General features: G+C 40.3%; 1 protein-coding gene and 1 pseudogene across 1 annotated transcript; both read left to right on the top strand.

Annotated features, from left to right (window-relative positions):
- The first annotated feature begins 16,650 nt into the window (after positions 1-16,650).
- Positions 16,651-17,279, top strand: LOC105725258 (ribosomal L1 domain-containing protein 1-like; annotated as a pseudogene).
- Positions 17,280-17,874: 595 nt separating this feature from the next.
- LOC110568483 (keratin, type II cytoskeletal 8-like) lies at positions 17,875-19,253 on the top strand. Its single transcript, XM_064361293.1, has one exon. The coding sequence runs from the start codon at positions 17,997-17,999 to the stop codon at positions 18,774-18,776; it is 780 nt and encodes a 259-aa protein (XP_064217363.1). The 5' UTR covers positions 17,875-17,996; the 3' UTR covers positions 18,777-19,253.
- Positions 19,254-20,821: the final 1,568 nt, after the last annotated feature.

Below are 20,821 nucleotides of genomic sequence, written 5' to 3'. Positions count from 1 at the left end.
GCTACTCAGGAGGCTGAGGCAGGAGAATCACTTGAACCCAGGAGGTAGAGATTGCAGTGAGCTGAGATCACACCACTGCACTCCAGCCTGGGCAACAGAGCAAGACTCTGTCTCAAAAAAAAAAAAAAAGATGCTTATAAGGGAAATGGTGTAATGTGTAATATATAGTAGCAATGTGCTTTGAAAATATAGACAATACAACTCTTCAAAATGAGCAGAAGCCAGGCGTGGTGGCTCATGCCTGTAATCTTAGCACTCTGGGAGGCCAAGGCAGGCAGATCACTTGGCCAACATGAAGAAAGCCCATCTCTACTAAAAGCACTAAAATTAGCTGGGCATGGTGGCAGGCACCTGTAATCCCAGCTACTCAGGAGGCTGAGGCAGGAGAATCACTTGAACCTGGGAGGCAGAGGTTGCAGTGAGCTGTGATTGCGCCACCACACTCCAGCCTGGACAGCAGAGCAAGAGTCCATCTCCAAAAAAAAAAAAAAAAATGAGCAAAGAATGCAGAACCTATACAGAAAGTAAACCAAGTCATTGATTACATTATTGGTATTAGCATTTTTAAAAGGTCAAAGTATAGGGGATTTGCTGTTTGGAGAAAACATAGGGGACCTTGTCGGTGTTCAGTTAGAGCTGACATGGACTCTAGGTATCCTCTAAGGTTCTTTAGATATTCCTATGTGATCTTAAACATTCCAGTTTAAACTGGATTTATGTGTCGTGTGGATACTGCTTGATTCAACAGCTCTATCACTCTACTCCCTAAGTACCTTCTACATAGAAGCTGGAAGCGAGACTTTCTTTTATTCATTCCCAACAATTGCTGGTCACCCCTAACAATGCTGCAATGAACATCCTTGTACATATCTCCTTTGGAACCTGTGCGCATGTTCCTCTGGGTGTACTCAATATGGGTTGTTTGGTTGTAGGGGATATAGTACACATATCCAATTAAGTACTCTTAGGCTATTCTGAGTGTGGCTGGATGATGCTCCCTGCAAAGTACGGAGAGTACCATTTTCCTACACGCTTACCAATATTTAGCATTATCTGATATTCTAAGTTTTTCTGATTTGATGTATATAAAACTTAGAATATTAGATAATGCAAAATATTGGTGAAATATTTAGGGAAACTAGAAAAACTGATTCAAAGGATGTAATCAGAAAACATCTTCCTTCTTTCCTTCCTTCCTTCCTTCCTCTCTCCCTCCCTCCCTCTCTTTCTTCCTTCCTTCTCTTTCTTTCTCTAATTCTTTCTTGACTGCTATTCCCTTTAAATTTATTTAGTGGGAAAGTACTTTCTGTTCCAACTTGAAAATGTACGCATTTCCATGACATTTGTCTTACTTTCAGGAAATAAAAATATCTTGGTGACATTGAATAAAAACACAGTCTCATTTCAGTAACTAAAAGTACATTATGTTATTATAAAATCTTTGCATTTAAATTAAGTTAAAATCTTTCTCCTTCTCTTGATGGAACCTTCTACAGGCAGGAACCAGGGGACGGACTGTGATTTTTCTTTTCTCTATGCTCACCTTCCACTCCATCTATGTTGCTAAGTATGGTTTCCTCTAAGAAGGGGGAGGGAGAGGAGGTAAAAAGGATTAGGAACATGCTGACTGGTATTGTAAGATGGTGTTTTCTGGACCTAATAAGCGTTTAGAGCTGATAATGTGTGGGGTGGGAGTATTCAGAGGATTCCACTGGGAATGCTCAATGGCGTTTTCCATGATAGGGGAACTAGAGTTTCCTCTGCTCCCCCATCAGCCCCTAATCCTTTGACTGAGTCTACTCGGAAGGCACTTGCAGACTTTTTCTGTTAGGATCCTGAGGCTCCCCCAGGCAACCCTTCTTGGGACTTGAAAGGCACCAAATTAGCTCTTTCTCCTTAGTGGTCATTTTGCAAAGGTAGTATGAATACATGCACTACATCAATGTTATATGGTACAAATATAAAATAACATTTATTGAGAGAAATAGAAAAGCAAAAATGTGCATAGGTGACATCTCCTACTGTCATGAGTCCTCCAGGAATGATGCTTAGACTGATTGTGAGTGGACTGAACCCAGCATGGCCGTGGTCCCATAGTGAAGAGCTCTACTTCCACATACATTCCACAGTCATAGGAAAATAGAGACAAGGATGTGCCTTTGTAATAATGGAAAACCTCTGGCTGGAAACAGGCTTTATTAAAAGAAGTGACTTCTGGCAGGGTGTGGTGGTGCATGCCTGTAATCCTAGCACTTTGGGAAGCTGAGGTGGGTGGATCACAAGGTCAGAAGTTCAAGACCAGCCTGGCCAACATGGTGAAACCCCATCTCTAAAAAAAATAAAAATAAAAAAGAAAGAAGCAACTTCTGAGATCAGTTGTCATATTTTAGCCTGTTTTCCCATTGAGTGAACTCAGATATGGTGAGCCAGCTCTTTACTAGGCTACTGAAAGGTCATAGGGAATCAGCCACCAGGGCCATGCAAATTTGTCTACCCTGAGTAGTTGGCTTAGGCATCTATTGCCCTGAAATACAGGCCCATTCCAAAGCAGCTAAATTCTCTTTGCTTTCCGGCATTGGAGTACTTACTGAGTCTACCTCTGCCTTTACAGTTTTCCAGTGGTCAGATACCAGTTCACTGGTCTCCCTGGCTCGTAGGATGAATATAAAACTCTTTAAGTAGTACTGCTGAAGGCTCTCTCTCTTAACTAAGGTGAAGGGGCAGGTATTCTCTCTCTCTCCATTCTGGGGATGAGAGTCAAAGAACAATGCTCGCCAAAGAAACCTTCCTAACAAATTCTCTTTTGACTCTTTTGTAGCCTCAGTATGAGGCTGATTTTTGACCACCTACTTAGAACTTTTTGAATAGTGAAATAATGAATTATTTGAAATAATTTTTTTTTTTTGCTTCATAGACACTGAGCATAGGATATTTATAGAGACTTTGACAGTTTGTTCTCAACTTTGGCTGGATTTGAGAATCACTGGAGAGGCCTATCTCTTGGCTGCCCCCTGACCAATTAAATCAGAGTCTCTGGGGTTGGGCTCTCTAGGTGATTCCAATCTACAATCAAGGTTGAGAACCACTGCTTATGTAGAAACAAAGGCTCTGAAAGGGGAAACAGTTACATTGGGTGATTAAACATAATTTCCACCAGTTCCTTCTCTTGATTATGGATTTATTCAGTTCATGTGGTGTATGCCTTTTTTTAAATGATATCGAGTCTTGCTCTGTCACCCAGGCTGGAGTGCCAGGGTGCAATCACAGCTCACTGCAGCCTCAACCTCCTGGACTTAAGCAATGCCTCCATCTCAGCTTCACACATAGCTGGGACTACAGGCTTGTGCCACCATGCCCCAACTCATTTTTGTATTTTTTGTAGAGACAGGGTTTTGCCAGGTTGGTCTTAAACTCCTGTGCTCAAGCAGTCTGCCTGCCTTGATCTCCCAAAGTGCTGGGATTACAAATGTGAGCCATCTTGTCTGACTTGGCACATGCCTTTTAAAAGCAGGCAACCCAGTGCCATTCCAAGTTGCATTTCATGTGCAGGAATAGGTTGCATTTAGCAGTGTTTCCAGGAGTTGTCCAGAAGACATATTTTGCTTCCTTTTTGTGTATTTCTGTTTTCTTTTGTCTGCTAAGTTTGTGGCTGAAATTTCAAGTGGTGCTTTCCACCTCTTTCTTTGGGGAACCCTTTATACCCCTGTCTGACACAATGCATTTGGTCCCCTTATCCACTTGCCATTGTGGACATCAGTGAGTGCACCCACGGCCTCAGGTAGGTGACTATTTATTTATTTATTTATTTTGAGACAGGGTCTCACTCTGTGACCCAGGCTGGAGTGCAGTGGCACAATCTCGGCTCACTACAACCTCCACCTCCCAGGTTCAAGCGATTCTCCTGCCTCAGCCTCCTAAGTAACTGCGATTACAGGCACCTGCCATCATGCCCAGCTATTTTTTGTTTTTTTATTAGAGACGGGGTTTTGCCATGTTAGCCAGGCTGGTCTTGAACTCCTGACCTCAAGTGATCCACCCACCTCGGCCTAACCAAAGTTCTAGGATTACAGGAGAGAGCCACCACGCCTGGCCAAGTGATTCTTTAGAATTCCACCAGCAGCTATAATCTCTTGCTTCCCCTTTCCCATACAATCAGTTCCAAGTGCTAAGATTTAGGTGTCTATTATGTGCCAGACATTGTTAAAAATAAATTCTTTCTATTTCAAGCTTTCTATATACAATTTTATTTAATCTTTCCAATTATGCTAAAAAATGGGTGCTATTATTATCTTCCTCATATTATTACCTTTCCCTAAATGGAAGAAACTGAACTTCTTTCCATTTCAATCACACCTCAAAATAAGGAAAGAGATTCCGTGGTTCCTGGTTATAAATGACAGAAACTGACCCTTGCCGATGTAATCAGGGAGCACATTTATTAAAAATGTCTTGGGTTTGGATGCAAATGTCTCCTTGGTGTCAAAATTCTATTTATCCTATTTGAATTTTCTAATAAATTTAAAGCTGACAAAAGACAGAAATTATTTACATTTTTGCTTCTACAAACTATGAACCTGTTAAAAACAGATTATGTTCCTTCTTTTCTAAGTAGCTAATGTAGGGTCTTGAACCTACTATGCACTTACTAAATGTGAGAATCCTTGAGGTATAGGCAGATTCTGCCTTCTAGCAGAGGGCTGGGGTGTGGTCGAAGCAAGCCATTACTTAGGAGCTTATTAGAAGTGCAAAGTCATGGGCCTCACCCTAGACCTACTGAAGCAGGATTTGGGGAAGGAGCAGACATGTTAGCGAGCCATTCAGGTGATTCTGATGCACTCTTGGTTTGAAAAGCTCTGCTTTCATGGCTCCTAATCTAGTAGACTCATAGAAAATTTCATTTATAAACACATATTCACTATTTAATCTGCTAAAAGCCATAGTAGTAATGCCTCCTTACTAAAATGAAAGAGGTATGAGTTCACCTCACAACTGTGATCTTTCTCATCCTCTCTTGCCATAAGCTGCTTCATTCCTTCCTTTTTCATTTGTGTGCTGTTCAGAAATCAAGGTAGAAGTCAAGTGACGTTTGTTCATTTGTGTAATACACCAAGTCACACCCAGTCCACACTGTTTGGGATAGGAAATTGTTTCTTCCATCTAATGACTTGAAAGAGAAAGGAGCATCAGTTTGAGTGAATGTGTGTCAGCCTAAAGAGATAGAGCATCTATCTCTATCTCTATCTATCTATCTATCATCTATCTATCTATCTTATTCACTCACTCACTCATTACCGTGAAGATGGCACCAAGCCATTTCATGAGGGATTTGCCTCCATGACCCAGACACCTCCCACCAGGCTCCACCTCTAACATTGGGGATTACATTTCAACATGAGATTTTGAAGGGACCAACCTCTAAACCATATCAGCTGGCTTTCCCTAGAGAAGTGATTCTCAACTTTGGCTTCACATCAGAATCACCTGGAGGGTTTCTAAAACTTTCATTACCCTGTGCTTTGGAGGTTCAGATGGAGCCAGGCGAAACGTGGATTTTCCCAAATTGCCCATTCTTTGCCACTTACTCACTTTGAAATCAACATTTGAATGGTTAGCTGCAACTTATGAGATACTATTGCTAGCAGCTCTGCCTTTGGGCTTCTTGGGTGGCCACAAATCCCTCCAATGGTACCAGGCTGACCATAAGATATGCTGCCCTCCAGACCTTCTGAGTTTGGGGCTATTCCAGGAGTTTGGGTTCTGACCAAGAATGTTTCTTGCCTGTCCAAGCTGGAATCCCAAGCCCTCTGAGAGCTTAATTTAAAAAACAAAAACAAAAACAAAAAAAGTTGTGTTGCTGTGTAAAGCACATACCATATCTACAGCTCAATACTTTTTTACTTTTTAGTAGATTTATAAAGTTGTGAAGCTAACACTACCCCCAGAAAGATCCTTCATGACCCCTTACAGTCACTCCTCATTCCCACTCCTGACCATGCTCACATTTTTTTTTTTTTTTGAAACAGGGTCTTTCCCTATCGCCCAGGCTAGAGTTCAGTGCCATGATCATGGCTCACTGCTGCCTCAACTTTTTGGGCTCCAGCAATCCTTCCCACTCAGCTTTCCAAAGTGCTGGGATTATAGGCATGAGCCATCACACCTGGCCAATTTCTTTATTTCAAAGAGCTATATTAAGATGTAACTCACATACCATACAATTCACCTATGATGGTGTACAATTCAAGGGCTGGTAGCATTTTTAGAGTTGTGAGCTCATCACCATAATCTATTCTGGAGCATTTTCATTACCTCAAAAAGAAACCCCGTGCCTCTTAGTGATCACTCCCAACCTTCTATCTCCCCTAACCTTAGGCAACCAGTGATCTACCTTTTGTCTCTAGAGGTTCACCTCCTCTAGATATTTCCTATCAATGGAATCATATAATGATGTGGTCTTTTGTGACTGGCTTCTTCTCTGTTGAACATGATAGTTTCAAGGTTCATCATTCATGTTATAGCATGTATTAATACTTCATTTCTTTTTATTGCTGAATAGTATTCCATCGTATGAATATATCACATTTTATTTATCCATTTATCAGTTGATGGACATTTGGGTTGTTTTCACTTTTTGACTCTTATGAATAAAGGCACTGTAACCTACTCTTGTAAGAAGTAGCAGAGAGCCAATCACAGAAGCTGAGTTTCAGCCAATCACAGACAGTCAACTGTTTAAACCATGTTCAAATAAGGCAAATGCAGAGCTGTAACCAATCCACCTGTTTCCTTATCTCACTTTTGTTTCTCGCATAACATTTCTTTTTTTCTGTTCATAAATGTCATGCGACCATATGGCAGCCCCAGAGCCTGATTTGCTAATTGTTCTTTTGCTCAATTAAACTCTAAGTTTAATTTGTCTAAAGTTTTTCTTTTAAGAGAACATTCATCTACACATTGTGTGGACATACATTTTTATTTCTCTCAGATACATACCTAGGAGTAGAATAGCTGGGTTATAGGGTAACATATGTTTAGCTTTCTTTTTCCTTTCTTTTCTTTTCTTTTCCTTTTTTTTTTTTTTGAGACAGGGTCTAACTTTCTTGCCCAGGCTGGAGTATAGCGGTGGGATCATAGCCTTGCAGCCTTGAACTCCTAGACTCAAGTGATCCTACTGCCTCAGCCTCCTTAATAGCTAGGACTACAGATGTGCACCACCATGCCTGGCTAATTTTTAAAAAGGTATTTGTAGAGACTGAGTCTCACTTTGTTGCCCTGGCTGGTTTCAAACTCCTGGCTTCAAGTGATCCACTTGCCTTGGCCTTCCAAGATGGTGGGATTACGGGTGTGAGCCAGTGTGCCTGGCTTGTTTTAGCCTTTTGAGGAACTGCTACTCTTTTCAAAGCAGCTGTGCCATTTTACATTCCTATCAGCAACATACAAGGGTTCCAATTTCTTCACATCCTTACCAACAATTGTTATTCCATAATAATAATTAGGGAATGATTTTACGGTGTGACGTGGTATCTCATTTGCATTTTCCTGATGGCTAATATCGAGTATCTTTTCATGTGTATACTGGCCATCTCTAGTTCTTATTTGGAGAATGGCCTATTGAGATCCTTTGCTTCTTTTTAAATTGGGTTACTTGTTTATTTATTATTGAGCTGAAATAGCTCTTTATATGTCCTATATACAAGTCTTGTATTAGATATATGACTTGCAAAAATTATCTTCCATTCTTTGGGTTGTCTTTGGACTTTCTTAAAAGCTTCCACCACTCTTGTGACACTCTGCTTCATGCTGGCTCATGTTGTAGTTGTTAACATGTACCACTCTCCTTTGAAATCAGAAGCTAATTGAGGTGCATACCTTTATTTTTGTATACCATCAGAAACCTAGATTGCTTTCTGCACATGAATAGTGCATTTTGAATTTGAGGCCTGCATGCCAGATCTTATTGTATGAAGTATTTTGAATGTTACTAAAGCCAGAGATTTTGTTTTCCACATCTAGACAACCCAGCTGCCTTGTATCTGGATAAAATAAATGGGCGAACACAATCGATTCTATCCATTAAAAACTATTCCCTTTACCAAGAAAAAAATAGTGTTGCTATGTGAGTCACCATTTCATAAATAAGCTGTATTCCAAAACTTCACTTGTATGGCCGTTACTTGTAATGCTGAATATGTTTTCACCAAGTACCAACGTGATAACAATGGCTCAGCTTACGATTCTGGGACTCAAAACCAGCTGCATTTCTGAAGAAGCTTACTGTAAGCATGTATGTCATAGGTCAAAAGAGCCCTTCATGATCTGGTCTGGGGTGGGAATGGAAGCATAACTCATCATGTGATGTCCACGGAAAAGTGTGTTAGAGCATCGAGCAGCTGCATAAACATGTGTCTCCTCTCTGTGTACATGTGTTGTAGACCCAGTGACCTCTGATCAGGAAGTCTGAAACTAAAAGAGGATTTTGGAATATAAGGAGCATTCCTAACAAACCCTAGCAGAGACCAGTTATTTTTAGGGATGGGCCGTGTGAGTTTAAGACAGGGGTCCTACCCAAATACCCATCTCAAGGAAAAGTGAATGTTTGAATATTATGCTCTATCAAAATGATGACCATGAAGATTATGCTGTTACATAGGCACATGTTTGTAAGCAGAAGAACGTAGGGTCTCAGATGTTAAACAGAGCCCCTCAACATTCACACCCAACGAAGGAAAGCAACAAAATAAAACAACAAAAGTCTTGGCAGAGAGAAAAAAACAAAACAAAACTAGAAACAAAGAAACCAAAATGCTAACAATAATTTTGTTCATGTGGAATTACTTTTTTCTGCTTTTCTTTCTTCTGAATTACTTCCAATTTGCTTAGATTTATTTTAGTAGTAAAATCCAGGACAACTTCTCTGTCTACGTTTAATTTCTACAGGATCAGGGATCTTGTTTGTTCTTTATACAGAGATATCACCACTGCATAGAAGAGTACTTGGTACAAAAAAGGCGCTTAATAAATATTTGTTGAGTTAGATGAGCAATCAATAAAAAAGCATCAGAATGGAAAAGTAAGTAGAGTTTGGAATGCAGTTATGGACTTCAGAGTTAAAGAGGTAATATTGCTTTATATTTTTCTCATATAGAGGAGAGAAATTCTAGCACCATGTAAAGATTTGAGGAATAAAGATTTGAGAATCTTTTCGAGGTCTATGTCGTGGAGGAAGTTTCTGAAACATAAACGTAGTTGGTCATCAATAGGACAAATACGATGGGCAGAAGTAAAAGTTCCATACAGAAATCCTAAGAAATAGCCATTTAATATCTTCTCTAGTCTTCTTTAATTTCCAGAAAGGTTGAGCAGCAAATGTTTTGCAGATGCCTTCTAAGTTGTCTCTGTTTTTACTGTAATATGTGCACAGAAGGGTATGTCTTGATTAACTTAGATTCTAGTAGAATCTAGAAGTTATGATGTTTCTTGGAATTCTTTAGTATAACTCCAAATATTCCAGCACTCATGTTCTGCTATTATAATTTTCATTAATTCTAAATTTCATGTATTGGCATATCTGCCTCAATCCTACTTCTCAAACACCCTTAAGGAGGAAAAGACTGAGAAGCTCTGGAAATGTTACTAATCATAGTTTGTAACAGAGGATTTTTTTTCTCCCCCAACACTTCCCAAAATATTTTATCTGGATTATTTTCAAATTATTTTGGCAATCATTTGGTAGGAAAGATTGTTACAGTAGGTTTCATTTTGGATCCCTTTTTAGCTACTCCTTCCAGTTTTGAATGAGTCATATTCTTAGTCTTAACTTCACATGATAGATTCCCACTTAATAATATCAATGAGTATAAACCTCATTTGTTTTCAAAGATATTTTAAGGACAACTGTCACAGAAGGTTGGAAATATGCCATTCTATAAATTACAAAATTATCTTCACAAATCTCTACTTTTTTTGAACTTTGACAAAGTTCTCCAAAGATTTAACATGTATAGGGATTGCATGGATTAAAGTGGCATTTCATATTTCCTTTCTAAAAGGTAAACATGATTTTTTTATAGCTTCTAAAAAAACATGTCTAAAGGATAAAGAGAGAAATTTAAAAGATTATGTCTCATGCAAGCGTCTATACTTTTGTTTCCATTTATTTTAGAATAAAAGTGGTTTTACATTTTATCTCAGGGCTGACAATCAGATCAGACACAACATAAATCTTCAAGTATCTGAAAGGCTGCTTTCCAGGCAACCTGAAATGATTTTTTCTTTGAGTACTTGTAAAGTACAGACTCTGAAGCAGGAGTGCCTTAATAGTTTTATAAACTCAAGTCAATAGTATGAATTTTTTATTTTCTCCCTGTCTCTCTCTCCTTCCTTCCTGCTCTTCTTTCTCTCTTTCTCTTCTCCTCTCCTCCTCTCTCCTCCTTTCCCCTCCCCTCCCTCCCTCCCTCCCGCCCCCTCTCTCTTTTTTCTTTCTTTCTTTGTCTTGCTCCGTCACCCAGGCTGGAGTGCAATGGCAAAATCATAGCTCACTGTAACCTCAAACTCCTGGGCTCAAGGGATCCTCTGGAATGCATTTTCAAAGAGATGGTAGTAGGTCTTCTCCTCAAAGATATTTAAAAATGGGATCAAGTTGGGTGTGGTGGCATGCACCTATTGTCGTAGCTACTGGGCAATCTGAAGCAGGAAGATGGCTTGAGCTCAGGAGTTCGAGACTGCAGTGAGCTATGACCACACTTGTGAATAGTCACTGTACTCCAGCTCAGGTGACAGAGTGAGACCCTGTCTCTAAAAAAACAAAACAAAAATGTAGAAATAAAAAAAAATTAAAAATGGGATCAGCAACCATGAATGTGACAAAAGTAAAGTACTCGAACTTAACTTTCAGTACCAAGATAAATAGCCTCTAGATAATGTGGTCAAGTGAAATTGAATAACTGAGGTATCAGAAAATGGAAAATTATTATATTATGTCATTTTATATAGGTTCATCAAATTCTCTGATTCTCAAACTTTAAGCAATGCAAAGTCTGTTTCAAATATGAGGACACTGGGATTTAGCATGTTCAGGACACTTGTTAAATATGGAGAACTGAACAGAGTTATTAATCTCTATAAAAGGCACGAGGACAAAATGAATGGGTGAAGAAAAACCAAACCTTTAAAGGTACGAGGCAGATGGAGGGGGGCACTGACTTAGCCATTCGGGAAGGGTGACTCATTAGCCAGTGGTGGGAAATCCAGAAAACCACCTGTTTTGTACCACAGAACTGCCCAGAAGACTCAGGAACTGATGGAACCAGGTACCACCAGAGGCAGAGTTTAGGGTGAGGTTGAAACAAGATAGTGTATTTAAGAAGCACCAGGACCTGACATCTCCCTGATTCCATATGGCTTATGACTGCCCCTCTTGTATGTCTGCAGATGACTGGAAAGAGTGGAGAGAAAATCTCTGACAGGGCAGGGCTAGTAAGGGGTAGGGAGGATACACTAGAACAGACAAGAGTTGGGATACCTTATGAAAAAGGGAATTAAGTGAAACAAATAATATTGGATGTTGAGATTCTCCACTCCCCGTCCCCCACCCCCCTGCCACTTCCCAACCTTCTTCCTCCACTTCAAATGGCTGGCAACTTGCATATTTTTAGGGCAGGGCTAAGGGGCACAGTTTCTGAGGAATCTTTCATACACATGGTTATGTAAATGACATCCCCTGGAATCATGCCTAGTTTGCACGGTCATTTGTAAAGGTCCCTGAGCAGAAGCACCTCTTCTGAGAAACTGAAGCAGCCCAAGACACAGGACCCAAAGTAATGATATCAGAGATTCACCAACTAAATGGCCCAGCTGGCTCTCCGAACAGTGAAGCAAACATTTGACAAGCCCCTACCATAAGCACAGAGCCTTAGATCCACTCTTTGGAACCCCATGAACTTCTAGCCAAGAATCACCAGACTGAAGAAGTCTCTATATGAAAGACAGAGACTGAAATAATTAGAAAAAAAAAAAAACTTAGAGGAAATAAAATATGCAGGAAGAAGACAAAATTATCATTAATATATGGGAGATGAGAAGATAATGCATATGTGGAAGACAAGCAGTGTTGTATTATAGTAAGAAACATTCAGAGAACAAAAAAGAGCTCTTGGAAATTAAAAATGTGATAGTAAAAATGAAAACTCAATAGAAAGGTTAGAGAATATAATTGAAAAAGTCTCCTAGTAAATAAAGCAAAAACATCTAAAATAGAAAAAATATTTAAAAAATTAAAGGATCGGTGGCTCATGCCTGTAATCCCAGCACTTTGGGAGGCCAAGGTGGGTGGATCACTTGAGGTCAGGAGTTTGAGACCAGCCTGCCCAACATGGCGAAAACCTGTCTCTACTAAAAATACAAAAAATTAGCTGAGCGTGGTGTCAGGCGCCTGTAATCCTAGTTACTAGGGAGGCTGAGGCAGGAGAATTGCTTGAACCCTGGAAGTGGAGGTTGCAGTGAGCCGAGATTGCACCATTGCACCCCAGGCTGGGTAACAAGAGTGAAACTCTGTCTCAAAAATAAACAAATAAATAAATAAAAATAAAAAATGAAAGATCGGTTAGAGAAAGCTGACATTTGAATAGCAAGATTTCTAGAAGTTGAGGACAGAGGGAAAAAATGAGATAACATCAAATGCAACTTAAGGAAATTCCCTGGAAATGAAAGATATGTGTTTTCACATTCAGAGGGTCCACTGTGTGCCTAACAAAATAAATGAAAATAGACTCATACTTTAGTATATCATCGTGAAATTTCAGTGCTTTAGGATGTTAACTGATTATTAGCCAATAAAATTCAAAATGCATAGTATATTGATGACCCCTCAAAATTTTAAATACTTTGAAATAGTCATTGGATCAAAAGGGAGCTTAAGAGAGAGATGAAATCAAGAGTCAGTGGAAATAGAAATGTTTTATAGTCAAAGCCTTTACGAGGAAACTTTATTGTCTCAAATGTCCACATTATTAAATACAAATGATAAAAATTGAAGGAACAAATTACTCTTTTTTTATTGCATTTTAGGTTTCGGGGTACATGTGAAGAACATGCAAGATTGTTGCATAGGTACACACATGGCAGCGTGATTTGCTGCCTTCCTCCCCTTCACCTATATCTGGCATTTCTCCCCATGCTCTCTCTCCCCAACTCCCCATCCCCCGTTGTCCCTCCCCTATTTCCCCTCAAACCAACAAACCCCAATGTGTGATGCTCCCCTCCCTGTGTCCATGTGTTCTCATTGTTCAACGCCCGCCTATGAATGAGAACATGCGGTGTTTGATTTTGTGTTCTTGTGTCAGTTTGCTGAGAATGTTGGTTTCCAGGTTCATCCATGTCCCTACAAAGGACACGAACTCATCGTTTTTGATGGCTGCATAATATTCTATGGTGTATATGTGCCACATTTTCCCTGTCCAGTCTGTCATCGATGGGCATTTGGGTTGGAGGAACAAATTACTCTTATGAAATTAGAAGAGGACTATGGAAACAGCCTTATAAGGTATTAATAAAGATAAAATAAGACATTAATAAATTAGAACATATAAGAAGCATTAAGAAATAAAAATCTAATTTTTAAGAAAAACACCAATGGGAAAGATCTTATGAGTTAAATAAGCTTCTTACAAGCCTAATGGTGGGGAGCACAGGGTTGGGGAATGAAATTGACAAGATCAGAAATGAAAAAGAGAAATAACCACAGATATGAGAGAGATTTTAAAAAATCTTAAGTGGGAGAGAAATATTTGTTTCTGAGTGGTCTAGAATAATTTTCACTAATGTGAAAGATACAATCCATTTTGAAGTTAGAATAGGAAACCATATATACAGCAAGAATTTTTTTTAATGAGTAAGAGCAGAGATATGTATGGAAAATAAACAATATGAACAAAAGTGATTTCTGAGCATGAAATCATAGGTGATCTTGATAGTTTTGCCTGATATGCATGGGTACCTTTTCTATTGAAACATATATTGGGTTTATAGCAATATATGTATTGATATCAAATATATATTATATTAATATATTCTATAATAAAATTATAATAAACACTAAGAAAGAATAAGTCACTGAACAGTAACTATTTGATGTAGGATTTAAGGAAAGATGACTTTAAATTCCCCAATTTACTTTGCAGTTTCCACACCAACATGTTTTATTTTGCAGCAACATACCTGTTGCAATGTTCCACACTATTCATATTGCTGGGACAATGGTAATACAGCAGAGTAATGATTTTTTCTACCTCAGTGAGATAAAGCCAACAGAAACCAAAATTTGATTATTATTTTCCCTTTTAGAAAACGTTTTTATTTTTCTGAGACGGAGTCTTGCTTTGTTACCCAGGCTGGGGTGTGATCATAGCTCACTGCTGCTTAGAATTCCTGGGCTCAAGGAATCCTCTCGCCTTAGCCTCCTGAGTAGCTGGTACTATAGGCCACACCCCCACACCCAACTAATTTTTAAATTTTTTGTAGAGATAAGATCTCACTATGTTGCTCAGGCTGGTCTTGAATTCCTGGGCTCAAGCGATCCCCCCACCTCAGCCTCCCAAAATTCTGTGATTATAAGTGTGAGCTACTGTGCCCCATTTAGAAAAATCTTATTGTGAAAACATTAAATATGTACAAAAGTAAAGAGAATAATAAGATGAACTCTTATATTCATCACCATCTTCCACAATTATCAACAAATCTTATTTCCTCTATACATTCACCTCTAGCCCCACTAAATGATTTTGAGGCAAACACCCAACATCATATGTTTTCACCCATAAGTATTTCAGTATGGCTCTCCTGAAGACACAAATCTTTTAAAAAGGTTATTATAATGTCGTTATCCCATCTGAAAATTTTAATTTCTTAACATCATCAAATATCTGGTCAGTGTTGAAATTTATTCAATAGCTTCAAATTGTTTACAGTTTATTTCAAATAGAACCTAAAGTTTATCTAATTCATAAGTCTTTTCAATATTTATGCTTTCTACTTTTAAATTTCTCATTATTTATTTATTTATTTACTTTTGAGACAGGGTTTCACTGTCACCTAGGCTGGAGTGCAGTGGTGCAATCTCAGCTCACTGCAGCCTTGAGCTCCTGTGTCAGGTGATACACCTGCCTCAGCTTCTCAAGTAGTGGGGACCACAGGTATGTGTCACCACACCTGGCTAATTGTTTTTCTGTTTTTGTTGTTGTTGTTGTTTTTGTTTGTTTATTTTTGTCTTTTGTAGAGACAAGGCTTTCCCATGTTGCCCAGGCTAGTCTCAAACTCCTGGGCTCAAGCGATTCTCCCGCCTCAGCCTCCCAAAGTACTGGGATTATAGGCATGAGCGAACCATGCTCAGCCTAAATTTATTAATTTTATATTAAATCTACAAATGGTTGATATTTGTCTTATGCTTACTTCCCTTTTGATAGAAACTTAAGGGTTTCAATATCGTGCATTAGACAATTCATTGATGAAATGTAAGAAATCTATAAATGTAGTTAATTTTTTTAGTAAAAAATTCACATATTGCTAGACCCCAGGAAACTGCTTGAAAATTATTTATTAATGTAAAAGTGATTTGGGAAAGAATTTTTAAAAGAAAAAATATGCATTAAATATTATGTTATGTATCTGTATTGTTATTAGGGTAATAATTGGGAGTTAATGTCTCTCTCAGATTCAGTAAATCACACTCTTTTGGTTTTTCTTCTGCTCTTTACTCTGAGTCTTTTATTAGGTCCTCTTCCTCTACTTGACCTGTGAATGTTGAGGTTCCTCAGCAGGCCATTTGAAACTCACTTCTTTTGCATCATTTTCTTATTGTAAGGCCGGTGCCTCCTTGGGAGCCGAATGGACATGCCCTTCTCTCTCCGTGCCTAAAAACTACATCATCATACTGAGCACATTGCTCAGCATTTGCCCTCTCCACACAGGCTCCCCTTGCCCATGTCCGCATTCCAATCTCAGCCCTGCACCTGCCATAAATTTTGAAAAGGCCTGCCAAGAGCCTGCCCTATGGTAGCTCCCCCGTACATCCTCGGCCAGCCCCTCGTCCGTGCTCAATCCCTTCATACCCAATGGAAATGCCCCCGCTTTGTTCACCTCGCCCGTCCCCAGTCTTTTAACACCCAATAGAACTACCTTGTCTTTGTTTCCCCCACAGTCAATCAGCCACTTCTACTCCCTATAAAACCCCACGCCCCAAGAAGAGAAGCGCGACTTCTCTGGCCCCTTCTCGGACCATAGAACCTCGCCCGGGAGCCGAATAAATTGGCTTTTAATTTCCTCACTCCGGTCTCTGTTTCCTCATTGAGCTCGGCGGAAAGTCTAACACTTATGGGATCGCAATAATACGCCTAGTTGTAAATGAAGTCTTTATTGGCAAAATTGACTAAAAATACTTTCACATAGCAAATACAAAAACAAAGTAAAAAGGATAAATGATGCACTGGCTTATAAAAACTGTGGCTTCAATCAAGAGTTAATATATAGAGCTTCTTAAAAACAGAAAAGAATATAATCAGCCAGGCACAGTGGCTCATGCCTGTAATCCCAGCACTTTGGGAGGCCGAGGCAGGCAGATCACCTAAGGTCAGGAGGCAGAGGTTGCAGTGAGCCGAGATCATGCCACTGCACTCCAGCCTGGGTGACAGAGTGAGACTCCATGTCAAAAAAGAAAAAAATTATGTGGCACCTGAAAATGGTGGCATTGCATTGAAGAAACCGGAATCAAAGTTTAAGAAACAGACTCCAGAGCATGAGAAGAAAAAATGTGGCAGAGGAAGAGCCCAAGTCAAAGTGACAAATGAATCAGAAGATGAAATTCTACAACTGGAACCCATAGGAAAAACTACAGCTAATGAAAATGTACAGATTGAAAAACATGCTATAGATGGAAGTCTCCAAAAAAGAGTCCTGATCCCAACACACCTGGTGGGAAGAAGAGAAAGGCCTTGCCAGCCTCTGAGACCCCAAAGGCTGCAGAGTCTGAGACCCCATGGAAAGGCCCAGGGAAGAAGCCAAAAGTCAATGAGTCAGTGAAGGAAAAAAATCCTTCACTGGGGAAAAAAGCCCGAGACAAGCTCCAAAAAAGCCAGAGGCCAAGTTTTTTGCTACTCTTAGTAAATCTGTGAGAAAAGTTTACCACAGCCCCCCAAAACCCCAAAATCCAAAATACTCCAGTTGACCTAAAGTCAGTAATTCAACCTGAAGGAAACATCAGAACTACCTGAAGAGCCTTTTAGAAATACTGGGGTCCCGACCCACTTTGTAGCCTTCTCCAAGGGTGAGGCCTGGACTTAAAGATTTCTTAAAACCTCCATAGGTAATTCTGACATATGATGTGTTATTTTAATAGAGGTTTATTTGAAATTATATATTCTGCATTATTTGATTTTCTGTTACATAAAGGTTGTTATTTAAACAAAACAATAAGACTAGTTAACAGTGGCAATTAGTAGTGATTAAGAGTACCTACAAGGGAGAAGGAAAGGAAGACTCAGTTGGAGAAAATTCAGACTGCAGAAGTGGCCTGCCTGGAAAGTCACAGCAACAGGCAAAAATAAAACAACCTAGAAAAAAAAACTCAGGCTGCACATGCAGACAGATAAGCAGACAGGGTCCAGCACAGAAGCCTTTTGTTCGTTATATAAATAGCAAGCTCCCAGGAAAGTTTCCTTCCCTTTTCAGGCATATACATGGTGAGAACCTGCACAGGGAGTGGTGGGGGGGCTTACCTAAAACAAACCCACAGTTATACAAACAAGAGAAGTGGCGCTTTGTGCTTGCCTAGAGACATACCCATAGCTGCGTAAGATAAGGGACATTGCACAAACAGCTTTACTAATAAGAGAAGTTACTCAATCTATTACAGAGACGAGAGGAGTTTCTTATAGAAATTTTTGAATTCAAGAAGCAGCTTCTCCACTCCTTCTGGAATCTCCACCTGATTCAGCCCGCCTGCCTCCACCATGTCCATCAGGGTGACCCAGAAGTCCTACAAGGTGTCCACCTCTGGCCTCCAGGCCTTCAGCAGCCGCTCCCACACAAGTGGGCCCGGTGCCCACATCAGGTCCTCAAGCTTCTCCCGAGTGGGCAGCAGCAGCTTCTGGGGTGGCCTGGGAGGAGGCTATGGTGGGGCCAGCGGCATGGGAGGCATCACTGCCATCACGGTCAATCAGAGCCTGCCGAGCCCCCTTAACCTGAAGGTGGACCCCAACATCCAAGCTGTGCACACCCAGGAGAAGGAGCAGATCAAGACCCTCAACAACAAGTTTGCCTCCTTCATTGACAAGGTACTGTTCCTGGAGAAGCAGAACAAGATGCTGGAGACCAAGTGGAGCCTCCTGCAGCAGAAGATGGCTCAGAGCAACATGGACAACATGTTAGAGAGCCACATAAACAACCTTAGGCGGCAGCTGGAGACTCTGGGCCAGGAGAAGCTGAAGCTGGAGGTGGAGCTTGGCAGTATGCAGGGGCTGGTGGAGGGCTTCAAGAACAAGTATGAGGAAGAGATCAATAAGTGTACAGAGATGGAGAATGAATTTGTCCTCATCAAGAAGGACGTGGATGAAGCTTACATGAACAAGGTAGAGCTGGAGTCTCGCCTGGAAGCGCTGACTGATGAGATCCACTTCCTCAGGCAGCTGTATGAAGAGGAGACCCAGGAGCTGCAGTCCCAGATCTCAGATATGTCTGTGGTGCTGTCCATGGACAACAGCCACTCCTTGGACATACAGCATCATTACTGAGGTCAAGGTGCAGTATGAGGAGATTGCCAACTGCGGCTGGGCTGAGGCTGAGAGCATGTACCAGATCAAGTACGAGGAGCTGCAGACGGTGGCTGGGAAGCATGGGCATGACCTGTGGAGTACAAAGACTGAGATATCCAAGATGAACAGTAACATCAGCTGGCTCCAGGCTGAGATCAAGGGCCTCAAAGGCCAGAGGGCTTCCCTGTAGGCCACCATCGCAGATGCTGAGCAGCATGGGTTGCTGGCTGTTAAGGGTGCCAACAACAAGCTGTCCGACCACTGCCCTAAGTCCTGGGGACACAGCTTCCATTAAACAGGCAAACCTTCTGCCCTTGGGAAATATATTATTCTGTAAGAGAGATAAACATTTTTTAATTTTTTAAACCAACTTTATTGAGATTCGATTTACAAACAATAAAATGTACACATTGTAAGTGCATGCTTCAATGAAATTATTTTACAAATGTATTCAACCACACAGGCACTACCTTAATCAAAAAACAGACTAGTTACATCACTTCAAATCCAGCTCTATCCAAGTTAGTCTCTTCTTGAGCTCTGAGCAGCCACTAATCTGTTTTCTGTCACTATAGATGTCTTTTAAGAGTTCGAGGTCTCACTTGGGGAATCATACTCTTTTGCATTTGATTTCTTTCCTTTTTTCTTTCTTTTTTTTTTCTTTCTTGAGACAGAGTCTTGCTCTGCTGCCCAGGCTGGAGTTGCAATGGCATGATCTTGACTCACTGTAACCTACGTTTTCCAAGTTCAAGCAATTCTCCTGCCTCAGCCTCCCAAATAGTTGGGATTACAGGTGCACACCACCATGACCAGCTATTTTTTTTTTTTTTTTTTTTGGTATTTTTAGTAGAGACAGGATGTAGAAAGTAAAAAGTTCCTCTTCAAAGTTTCCCTTCTTGTTAAATAATAATAATAATAAATGTTAAAAATAATAGTTTGTTTTAAAGACTAACTTCAAAGCCTTCTTGCTTTTTCCTAACAACTCTTTGTTAAGCCCTATCCTATGTAGTTATTAGACATGCTTATAGGCACATAGTACATTCTATGTCCTTGTACTTTAACCAAGATATCTGTGCTGGACATGTTCACAGGCATATCCCAGCTCACAGTCTATGCCCCTTCCTTATTTAGATTTCCTCTTTTCCTTTGTTCCCCATTGCCTTTACTCATTTAGAAAAGTTTAAAGTTGTTAGCCAATCGGGTTCAGTTTAGATTGTGAGGTCTGGCTCCAACCAGTGGAGATCGGACACAGCAATAAGGACCCAATGCGTAACAAATAAATATGCCTGCCTTTCCTTTGTTCATTGCACTCTCATGGCAAGATGGGTGATGGGAGCACCCTTTCTGCAGAAAGTAAAATTGCCTTGCTGAGTTAGCTTTTTGTTGGAATGCTAATTTTTCCTTGTGGTACCTAGGAACAAGCATTCTGTCTCTAACACAGGATTTCACCATGTTGGTCAGGCTGGTCTCCAACCCAACCTCTCCACCTGCCAACCTCCCAAAGTGCTGGGATTACAGGCATGAGGCACGGTGCTCGGCCTGATTTCTTTTACTAAATATATTTTTGAAATTCATTCATGTTGTATGTCAAGTAGTTGATCCCTGTTGATAATTATATTCATTACATTGTATAGATATGCCACAAGTTGTTTATTCAACAGCTGATGGACATTTGGGTTGTTTCTAGTTTTTGATTATTAAAAACAAAGCTGGGCCAGATGCAGTGGCTCATGCCTGTAATCCTGACACTTTGGGAGGTCAAGGTCAGGGGTTTGAGTCTAGCCTGGCCAACATGGTGAAACCTGGTCTCTACTAAAAATACAAAAAACAGCCTGGTGTGGTGGCACACACCTGTAATTCCAGCTACTCAGGAGGCTGAGGCATGAGAATTGCTTGAACCCGAAAGTTGGAGGATGCAGTGAGCCAAGATCATGTCACTGCACTCCAGCTTGGGCAACAAGAGTGACACGCCGTCTCAAACAGAAACAAAAACAAAACAAAGCTGGTATGATCATTAATGCACA

Source organism: Aotus nancymaae, unplaced genomic scaffold (assembly GCF_030222135.1).
Source record: "Aotus nancymaae isolate 86718 unplaced genomic scaffold, 86718_ANA_hifiasm-v0.15.2.pri h1tg000041l, whole genome shotgun sequence".
NCBI classification, from domain to species: Eukaryota; Metazoa; Chordata; class Mammalia; order Primates; family Aotidae; genus Aotus; species Aotus nancymaae.
The sequence above is the reverse complement of the archived record's forward strand: the minus strand, read 5'-3'. Positions and strand labels throughout refer to the sequence as shown.